Source organism: Dermacentor variabilis, chromosome 9 (genome assembly GCF_050947875.1).
Source record: "Dermacentor variabilis isolate Ectoservices chromosome 9, ASM5094787v1, whole genome shotgun sequence".
Lineage (NCBI taxonomy): Eukaryota > Metazoa > Arthropoda > Arachnida > Ixodida > Ixodidae > Dermacentor > Dermacentor variabilis.
Genome location: NC_134576.1, coordinates 40,904,927 through 40,915,886, shown reverse-complemented (window position 1 = coordinate 40,915,886; position 10,960 = coordinate 40,904,927). Strand labels below are relative to the sequence as shown.

Sequence of the window (10,960 nt, the reverse complement as noted above, 5' to 3'; positions counted from 1 at the left end):
CACACCTCGCGCTCGACGATGTAGCCGTGAGCTACAACTACAGCCGCTGAGCTGTAAATTCAGGGTGCCGCGACGACTACAGCAGAGGTAAATGACATAGGAGGACACTGGAACCTCTGAAGGTTTTGTTAGACAATCGCGTAGACCGGTTATACAGGACAGGTTTCGGAAGCGAAGCTTTCGCTGTTTGGAACGCGAGCGAAGACGCTTGCTCGTAAAGGTGAACATGGGTGGCGTCGTTATTCGATGATGAGACAGCAGCGGTGCCTAACCTTGTCGTTTGCATGTGTGAACACGCACTTGGAGAAACATCCCGTGTGCGGCGAATTTGGCTCGGTGGGCATGCGGTGCGCGGTATACTGGTTTGGTGTCGAACGTGTCCGCTGTGTTGCAGCAGCTCAAGTTTACGTTGAGCGAGGTGTTGCGGTGTAAACACGTCGGGCATTGCCGCGTGCGTCATGGTTCCAAATGGTAACTGAACAAGAACAGCCTCTTTCGAAAGGAGCAATGAAAGCATCACATCAGCCGATTCTCACAGAGCCTGGGGACCGCGTACTTTCTTACCATTTTAAGAAAAAATTTCGTCCTATTTAACGGCTTCGAAATTTGACGGTCCAGGTCATAATGATGCGCAGCACTTTACGGTAGTTCAATATTATGAGAGATGAGAATTTAATTATCCTTTCCCGCTTAAAGTTTTACACATATCCGAGCTGCATGTCTTCGTTGCTGCAACAAGTAGGTGAAAAACGCCTTATTCACAGTGCCAGGAAGTAGCGATGAGAAATAGATAGTGTTATGCGACTTACACAGAGAACTCACGAAGTATCTGTATTCGTTTCTCTGTGCAAGTGACAAAGGTTCCTGTGGACTCGCCTTGAGGTCGTAATACAGGTCGAGCTTGATGGCAAGCCCGACCGGGTTCTCGACGTGGTCATCGAAAGTGCCGAGGCCTAGATCTTGTAGGAAGGCGACCAGGGCATCGGCGTGGTGCTCCATCGAAGCCGCCAGACACCTTCTGTAGAGCACGGCAGCCTTGGCCGAGCTCGACGTCACCTGGCCATGGCCCAGTAGACCCTGCTGGTTACTGCTGGTAAGGGGCTGCTGTCTTGGTGGCACGCTCGGTCTACGCCACATGTAGGTAAGAATAACCCCGATTTGATGCATACAATTGTCGACTGCAACTAGCGTAACGTTCCGAATCATCGTCTTAAATGCAGACAGTCCAGAAACATTAAACGTACATGTCCATGAATTTTTGACATTGCCTTTCCGGCTATATATCGAAGTTCACCACTGTGCACTAGCGTGAATGAACAAGTTTATTTCAGATAATCTTTTTTTTCACCATTATTCAAAGAATTATTATATTTCAGAAGGCTGTTTGAATTTCAAAAAACTTTAGGGGAGCAATATCCCGTCCAAATGGGGCTGCCGCCTGTGGGATTTGATCCCGCGACCTACCCGACGTGGTGGCGTAGTGGCTATGGCGTTGCACTGCTAAGACCGAGAGCGCAGGGTCGAATCCCGGCCGCGGCTGCTGCATTTCGATGAGGATGAAACGAAAAGAAAAAAAACGCCGGTGTCCCATGCATTTGGTCCACGTTAAAGAACCCCAAGGGGTGGTTTAGCACGTAAAACCCCAGAATAGATATATTGTTTTAAATCCCGCTACCTCGTGCTATCCAGCGTCACACCATGGCCGGTGAGCCACCACGCCGGGTTGTCGGAACAAATGATGCTCAGTGACCGAGCAAGTAAGTAAACGTGAAAGCGCCGGAAGGAATGTGAGTGCTTCCACTAGTGATCTAGGTGATGCGTTCTCTCACCGCTCGCCAGCAATAGCGTGGGCCGTGGTGTTCGCGCGCTGAGCGATGCGCCTGAGCCCAGAGCGCGCGTGTCACGCCACCAGCGCCATGTGCCTTTCGTGCGCGTTGGTGAATGAGGGCCCATGGAACCATCCCGAGCACACGTACTCGTACAGGTTGTCGCACGGGCTGCCGCGGCGCCCCAGCGTTTCCTGCAAAGGGGGGGGGGGGGTGCGATGGGCTGATATGAACAAGGGCCTCCGGGATCGGAGATGCGTATAGCGCGCCATCTCGAAGGTCATCAAAATGGCGTTCAAGTGCCCACGTTTAACTACATGCCTTGTGGCGAAAACGCCTCTGATAACGCAAGAAATCAGCGACCACGATGACTCGGCAGCTGCGGCGCGCTGCTCCTTACCACTATAGATCTCGGATTTGGCACCCGAGTGGTATAACGCAATATAGACACAGACAACGTGCTGTCTAACGCTGGCTATTCTACATAACATTGTTGTTAAAGCGAATTTACAAAAAGGAAGATATTGGTCAATGGGACTGCGTTAATACCTTACACTCGCCTCAAGGCCAAGTGGCCATCACATCCACGACAGCAGGACAAAGCAGTACAACATTAAAAAAAAACGCATGCACATAGCTTGCAAAAGCGATTGGGCCAGCTATCATTGTAGAAAATTGGTAGAGCACAGAACACATCGCGTTGAGGTTGCGGATTCGGCTTCCACTGGACATATTGTTACGTGTGGCTGATGTACAAGTCTATTTACAATATATTTACGCGTAGAACAACGGTGGCGATGATGGCGACGCTATATCAAGCGGACATACGTCTGCTTCCTGCTCAGTGTAGCCACACTGTGGCGGCTGTTCCATATCAATATCTCGCATTTTCACTTTCTTACCCTGTCTTCCATATGCAATTAAAATAAAGATGAAAATTTGCCAAGAAAACATGTAACGGTAACGATAAAACGGCTGACAGTAAAGGTTCCTTAAAAATCAAGAATAGTGCTTCTGTTCTCGATCATTTCTCTGGTTTCATTGTGGGTTCTATGGCGTTTGTGCTTTCAGGAGTTGTACTGTCAAACAGCTCTTAGCTATGAGCAAGGATGCTTAAGCCGAATTCGCTGTTCAGTCTAGTGTGAATCCTTTGATTGGCAGCGAGGGTAACGCAAAGGAATCTAATCATGAACACAGTACTCCGATTCCCGACAAATGAACGAAGCAGTGTTATACTTGATCACCTCCGTGGACTAAATGTCTTGGTAGAACACGGACTGCTGGAAATCACGCATGGAAAGAAAAAAAAAAGCCTCTTCACCAGCGCATTCACAGTATAAAGTAGTTATTCCAACTCAGTTTGGCAAAGGTGTTCGTCAGCAACATATACAAGGTGTAGCTCAACCAGGGGCACACAAGACGAGAGCCGTGTCACCTGTCCACTTTCGGCGTGTGCGTATCGGTAGCGCTGCCCTGCGCGTAGTGGGGTCATGTTTTCAGGACAAGCCAAGCCTTACCCTGGAACAGAAGCTTCGAGAAGGAACTTGTTTTCGCTGTCTTATACGTGTAACAAAGCGAAGTCTGCACGTTTATACTTGGCCCCAACCTTACACGGCATTTGTTCACCCCGCATTGGTCAGTGAAGCACATTGCTCAAGAGCCGTTGTAAGAGTTTGGAGCGGTCGTAGTCGTAGCGAGGGCCTTGGTGCGACAGGATTAGGCAAGCTAGAATTATTTGCAGGATTTACAGTTAAAACAAGATACATTGGCAGTCTAGCGTGACTCCCATATGGAGCACGCAAGACGACGCATACAGCAAACAGCTTACGAGCACACAGCTCACGAGTACATTTCTAGCATGACAACGAGCACTCAGCTCCCGACGACGAGCACTCCCTAGCAGCCGGCAACCGCTGCTTATAAGCACTTGGTCCCTCCTTGATTCCAAGCGAACGGAAACGTTCGTCCAGTCATCGTTCGACGTCACCGAAGATCACCCGCCCTTTTGGAGGAGGCGAGCTCACATACTCGTGTTGCACGCACACACAGGTGTAAAGGTCGGGAGCCGACGTCAGAGGGCTTCGTAGAACTCTGCTTTGTCCCGGGTGGTGCGGCCGAGTACCACATTCCTGAGCTGACCCCGCGCCACGTGGCTGCCGGTTTATTCGCAGTTCTCTGAAGTGCGCCCGTCCGGTTGGATAGGAACACGTGCAGTGGGCTGAAATAGCTGGCACGTGTCACCCCGTACGGCCATTCCTAACAGCTCCTCCATGGCCCGGAAAATCTCGCCTGGCAAGTGCTGGCAACCGCTGGGCAGGAAGAGAATGGTTGGCGAGCAAGACGGTGACTTTGCTCTCTGCAACCCCAGCTTACTTGGAATGGCTTCAACCATCTCACAAAAACTGGCACAGAAGAGCCGACCCGGCAACACAATAAAGCTCAGCGTTCAAACGCTCGGAATCGGCTGTTAATCCACCAGGCCTCCTATCACAATTTCAATGCAAGTCACTCAACTGGGAATCCCAAATTTTGCCCCAAAATTTTGTGCCGCCAAAGCGAGCGTTCACGTTCCCCCTGAGTTTGACCAAACCTGACCGTCGCACTGCATAAGAGCAAAGGTTTACGTAGAACTAAACCAAATTCGTCTGAACCACCGATACCCAAACATATCTTAAGCAGCCTAACTTCACGAACAGCCTGTTCTTACCCTATCGCAGTGGCGTACTTATCTCACATACTGTTGCCACTGAACAGTCTGGCCAATTCCATAGGTACGTAAATACAATCGCGCTAGCTTTGTGGTCCCTATTCCGAACCCGTGCTTGCATCATACAAAGTTTTCATCACGCTGACTCACATTTGTTCCTTTAGCCCCTACAGGACACGTTCCTTAAACGAACAACCCAACTTGAGTAACTTACGCAACACAGAGGAACCTTCGAACAAATGCGTCTGCTAATAACTCGTTCCACGCACGCTCACTAGAGAAGTCAGAATACGGCTGCCCTCAACACACACGAGCAACCCAGTCATAAATCTGCTTCCTTCCGTCCACACAGGACACGCGCTAATGGAACTAAGAACGCTTCTCAGTGCAAATGCTGCACTTACTGAAAATCTACGCGCTTAACCTTAGAAAATAAAAAAACACATAAAAAGGAAGGTTAACTAAAACACACGCGCGTTACGATAGGCCTCTCAACGATAACCTTAACCTTCAGGTTACTCACGCACACACAAAAAAGAAAGCGTATATACTTATTAATGAACACCTCGCGATACTACATGTTTACAAAAAACGTGTCTTTCAAATCTCCAGCTTCTCAAACAAAACATAAACAGAGCTCGTACCTTACATATTGAAGGAAACTGAAATCGCGAAAATTATCCGAGTGCTCAAAAATAAAACAAAACAGCAATTTTTACTTGGCCTCCCGTTCCAACCATTTTCGACTGAGTAATACTTTTGAGCCGTACCCGAGGTGGTCGCGGTCCGAAAGCTACTCTGGCTACCGAGGAACAACAAAAGGGCCGACTCACTATCAGCTCCCTCAAGACGTTACAGTCCCCTGCCAATTTGCGTCCTGGCGCCCCGCTTTCATCATGACCTCGATTGACCGCGTCGTTACTCCCCACCTGGTCTCGTCTTGCCACCTCGCGCTTCTTTGTACTACGCGCTGAGCTTCGAAAAGAACGAAGGAACGACGAGGAATTTAACTGCCCCGTGCCCTTTGTCCGCGTCCGTGCAGGACATGCTTCGTGGTCTCCTTTTGACCTGTGGCTCGAACGTGTTGGGTGCGTCAACATCGTCACCGACGACCGCAGTTTTCCTTTTCTCGCGCCCTGCCCTTTTGGTTCTCTCACCGTCTTTGGCGGCGCTACATTAGTCACCACATTCCGATCTTTAGCGCGTTTCTTTCTGCGGCGCTTTCTCCTCGAAATCTTTCATGCCGTCATCTCGCGCCTCATGCTGGCCGTTACACATCTCGTCGGCCCGGATCGGTCTCTTACCCGCACAGTCTGAATGATCCTTAACTAAATCATTCCTCTCTTGGCTACATAGACTGGCGGAGAGCGGCGCCGATCCCTGAACAATGCAGTTGTATTCTCTTGAGCTACGCAGCTCGCAATCCTGAGAATTACCCTCAACTGCATCGTCCAGCTGGCACTTCTCTTCGGCACGCAGATCTGGCTCAACATGGGTGCTCGCGTCTGTCGGGTCAGCACTACCATTTACTTCGCTAGCAACCTCGTTAACATTACAAGCGACGCACAGGCACGGTAACTGTGCCATTTTGTTCGCAGCTGGCCTAGCTGTCTCTACAGTCCTCTGTTAGCAGCACGGTAACTGTGCCATTTTGTTCGCAGCTGGCCTAGCTGTCTCTACAGTCCTCTGTTGGCACAGCACCTCGTCGCTCTCACTCCGGCCTCTAACGGCCTCTGCTGCCACTAAGGCTTTGTTAGCTGCTAGCACTTCGAGTTTACTTGTGAACGTGCTGCTAATCTCGCAGGTGCTGCTACTTCTCTAGGCTTTTGAGCAAAATCTGTTATCTACTTCTTCTCACTTTCGCGGCGTCCAGCCTACAGATTTCTCTAGCCGCTGTTGACTTTGCTCGATTAACTGCTCAAAACATCGAATCTCATTGTTCAATGCAGCAACGTACTGCCTCGTTACTTCTCTTCGGCCTTCTTCCTGCGAAAACCCTTTCAGTTTCTGCGTAGCTTCTTCCAGTTTTTGCCTAAATTCACCGTGTTCTTGCCTAATTGCTTCCTGTTCCCGTTTTTCCCTTAGAATTCGGTTACCCATTTGTTCTATGAATTTCGAATCATTGTTACTTTCTAAAATTGCCTTACGAATTTCTGCTTCCGTGAAGTCCTCCTCTACGTTTACCTCGATCTCCTCACACCACCACAACAGGTCAGCTCTCGTCAAACACATTAGGACCATGGTCGCTACTTTAAGCTTTGGCTCTGCTGTCACACAATACTTGTTGCGATACCCACGCAAATCAAAATACAAGTAAAAGATCCCCAGCGAATCAAATTCAAAAACAGAGAGAAATTGAAGCCTGGTAAATCCTACAGCCGAAACCAAACGCTTACCCACTGAAGCAGCACCATATCACCAGTCCTCCGCAGTACCCAGTCAGTTGCAAGACGTAGTCAATCTCACGTCGCCTCCAACTTGATCAGGATACCGGTCGGTCACAATGTGCCAACGTCCGTCAGCTGCCGTTGCTATCTCCGAGTCGTAGGCCGATTTAGGAGCCGTAGGCCGATCTCACCACTGCGATTCAGTTGTAAGATTTGGCAGTCGTAGCTGTAGGAAGGAGCTTGACTCTTCGTCGGGACTTAGGAGAGCAGGAACTATTTGAACGATTTACATTTAAAACAAGATACATTGGCAGTCTAGCCTGACTCCCATATGGAGCACGCAAGACGACGCATACAGCAAACAGCTTACGAGCACACAGCTCACGAGTACATTTCTAGCATGACAACGAGCACTCAGCTCCCGACGACGAGCACTCCCTAGCAGCCGGCAACCGCTGCTTATAAGCACTTGGTCACCCCTTGATTCCAAGCGAACGGAAACGTTCGTCCAGTCATCGTTCGACATCACGGTTCGACGTCACCGAAGATGACCCGCCCTTTTGGAGGAGGCGGGCTCACATACTCGTGTTGCACGCACACACAGGTGTAAAGGTCGGGAGCCGACGTCAGAGGGCTTCGTAGAACTCTGCTTTGTCCCGGGTGGCGCGGCCGAGTGCCACATTCCTGAGCTGACCCCGCGCCACGTGGCTGCCGGTTTATTCGCAGTTCTCTGAAGTGCGCCCCGTCCGGTTGGATAGGAACACGTGCAGTGGGCTGAAATAGCTGGCACGTTGTCACCCCGTACGGCCATTCCTAACACCGTTCGCAGTTAACGATAGTCAATGGGCAAGAGACCCAGAGCAATTGCTGTTTCTGGTGTACTGACATGGGTTACGCTTTCGAAGACGGGGACAACAGTAAGGCTTGTTCTTCGGACCTTCTCCGAATATGCTGCCTGTATTTTTCATTTTGAAACAAATAAAACTGTCAGAAATCCTTGATGCGTAGCTATAAACATGGATAAGGTGGCTCGGCAAGTCTGGCCTACGCTTCACTAAACGGGCCTATTTTTATCAAAGGTGCCTTTGACAAAGAAAGACCCACTTATCGAAACGTAGGCCAGCCGTTCTGAGGCACCTTAGCCCTTTTTGCAACTTGAATACCACAGCGCTTACTCCATGTGTCAGCCTCCGGCTTGATTTTTGATCTGCAGCTACCGAATTCTGGACGGACCTTTCAGAACGGTAGCAATCTTTGTTACAACAACCACGATACGGCGCCTGGTGCACTCGCCTTCAGCAGCGTTGCGGTCAGGCGGCAGGAGGTAGTGTTGCACAGGTGCGCGGCCCGGCGCGGGAAGCGTTCGGCCGCGCCGGCGCCCCCTCGAAGCCGCAGCGGGAACCCGTGGCGGCTGCGGGTCAGCACCAGCAGCACGGTGGTCATCACGACCACCAGCGCGAGCAGGACGAGTCCGACTCGCATGAACAGCGCCTGCTGCGCGGGACTCAGCCGGGTCTCCGTCAGCCGGAAGTCCATGGCTGCGAATAGAGGCGAGCATATTACCGTATATACAAGCTCACTTGATGCGACTGAGGCAGCCGCTACTACGCCGTTGAATGTAAGGTGGAAACAGGAAAACGAAACGCTTTGGACTTGAACGGTAACGGTTTCTTACACTATCATCAGCAGCAGCAGCCTGGCTACGACCACTGCAGGGCAAAAGCCTCTCCCATACTTCTGCAGCTGCCCCGGTCATGTCTTAATTGTGGCCATGTTGACCCTGCAAACTTCCTACTCTCATCCGCCCACCTAACTTTCAGCCCCCCCCCCCCCCCGCTACGCTTCCCTTCTCTTGGAATCCAGTCCGTAACCGTTAATAACCATCGGTTATCTTCCCTTCTCATTGCATGTCCTGCCCATGCCTATTCCTTTTTCTTGATTTCAACTAAGATGTCATTACCTCGCGTTTGTTCCCTCACCCAATCTGCTCTATTCTTATCCCTTAACGTTACACCAATCATTCTTTTTTCCATAGCTCGTTGTGTCATCCTCAATTTAAATAGAACCCGTTTCGTAAGCCTCCAAGTTTCTGCCTTACACTTACGAGTCCAATGAAATGTAGCGAAACATGCGACTTGGGCACGTCGGTCTGCTCATACGGGCGTAAGGGTCTGCCCCACATGTCGCTGGTCCATTTTTGACCAGGGGCCGTTTCCGGGAAGCGTATAATTCCCGTGCGCAATCAATTTGCTCGTGGTTGGGTAAGCTTTGCGAGGGTGGTGGCACCATACGTTGCGGTGCATGGATGTTGCCAAGGAAACAAAGATGAAATTTTGGCGCAAATCGTCACTCCCATAGTTCCGTAACGCGCTGACTTACCCTGCGACACATTATTTTTGCCGGAATGTCTAAAACCGTGAGTAAATAAACGCGCACGAAAGAAACGCCTCGCGACAACTGCCCCCGTTTTGTGAGAAACACGGCAGCGGCTACCCCAATGCCCTCTGTGCAGACGGGTGGTATACCGTCGCACTGTAGAGCTAGAGCACAGAAAAAAGGCTTGTCCTAGTAGATTTATGTGGACGTTAAGGAAAATAAGGCCAAAATTATTCCGCATCCCTAAACGCAGCAGTCTTAATAACCCAGGCCTTCGCATTGAGAAACAAAGTGCTATCACTTGCTTAAAGCAACTCGCCCGATGCGCACAGGGTGCATTCACCTTACTCCTATAAGAGTCACATATCGACGCGAGAGAAAGCGACATAAGGGTTGCAGCAATACATGAGAGACCAAGTCAGTACGGTCAGCCCTGACTCCCTACGTTTCTGGTTTAAAGTGCCGCCATAAGTGTTAATTTTTCCATGCGATCCTATATTCTCCAGCGCGCTGTGGGTCGCCGCTATGCGTGAACGTGTAGCTCCAAACTCCACTGCAATTTTTGTAGCTCAACGTGACCATCTTCAAGCGGAGAACCGTTTCGTGTACTTTCTCAAAATAATGGGGCTCTAATGTCTGCCTGGATTAAGCAAAGCGAAATTACAATACCCGTTGGTTGCCTAAAGTTTTACCTTATTCATTATGCTATAAGCCAACGGGCGACGTTATAGATACGGTGCATGCGAAAACACTCGTGTGCCGAGTTTTGGGTGCGCGCACTAGAGAAACCCGGGTCGTCGAATTTAATCCTGAGCCGCCCTCGACATCGTCATCCCTCACGACCTACTCTGCAGTTTCGGGACATTGAAAACCTCACCATTTACCATGCTAACGTGGGTCTGCTGTGCAGTTAGGCCAATCTCCAAGAATAAGCTCGTACGCTTAAGCGAATTACGACGGTGCGTGCCAGCGAAATCGTCCTTCTGCTGGAGAAGGACGGCTACCTAACAGCACAATCCAGCCATAAGCCAACAAAAGCCTCTAGGAAGAAGAGACCCGACCGCTCGGACAGCGTCTTCTCGTAAGAGTGCCGTTTCTGGGGCGAGATGGCATTGCGTACAGTGGTATGGGTTGCGCTTTCGAGGACGCGGACGCAGTAAGTCAAGCATATACCCGTTTTGTACACGCTCCAGTTTCTTCTTTATCTGTGTGCCTTTACCGTGACCTTGTCTTCGAAAGCGCAACCAACATCAGCATCTACTCGCACGCATCGCAGAAGCGATTACCTTTAGTCGGCTGAATAGACATTCTTCTGTCTTGGTCAGCGTTTGGGGCTGTTCCTAAACGAGTGTTTCATGCAGAAAAAGGAAGGCAGGAAGGAGGGGAAAAAAGATAGGCTGTGAAAATGTCACGGAGCTCCGCTGTGCTGACTTACCGGGTCGCAGGTTTCTTCTTCTGGCGTGTTCACGAGCGAGCGCGCGATTGCACGGGGCTCGCGATACGAATCAGTCTTCTTCTCTTTCAACGTTCATATTGGCCGCGTGCCACGTGTTTTCTTTCTTTTTCAGTTCAGTTGTCAAGCATAAAACATTCGTTCTGCGACTGCATGTATTTCGTGCGGCGAGCTGCTTGTTTGGTGGTGGATTGCTGCCCTCACCGAAAAA

The 10,960-nt window shown here is 50.3% G+C and overlaps 1 protein-coding gene across 1 annotated transcript; it reads right to left on the bottom strand.

Moving 5' to 3' along the window:
- Positions 1-1,040: 1,040 nt before the first annotated feature.
- On the bottom strand, positions 1,041-10,763 carry LOC142557988 (uncharacterized). Its single transcript, XM_075670160.1, has 5 exons — positions 10,732-10,763; positions 10,583-10,636; positions 8,214-8,458; positions 1,830-2,020; positions 1,041-1,126 (listed from the first exon to the last, which is right to left on the bottom strand). The coding sequence occupies exons 2-4, from the start codon at positions 10,602-10,604 to the stop codon at positions 1,901-1,903; spliced, it is 387 nt and encodes a 128-aa protein (XP_075526275.1). The 5' UTR covers positions 10,605-10,636; positions 10,732-10,763; the 3' UTR covers positions 1,041-1,126; positions 1,830-1,900.
- Positions 10,764-10,960: the final 197 nt, after the last annotated feature.

Bases quoted from the DNA above. Each gene is read 5' to 3' on its own strand.
- LOC142557988 (XM_075670160.1), bottom strand. From the start codon at position 10,604: ATGTCTATTCAGCCGACTAAAG. The intron at 8,459-10,582 runs GTAATCGCTTCT...CTCTATTCGCAG, and splicing joins GTCTATTCAGCCGACTAAAG to CCATGGACTTCCGGCTGACG. The intron at 2,021-8,213 runs GCGAGTGCACCA...CCCCCTTTGCAG, and splicing joins TGACCGCAACGCTGCTGAAG to GAAACGCTGGGGCGCCGCGG.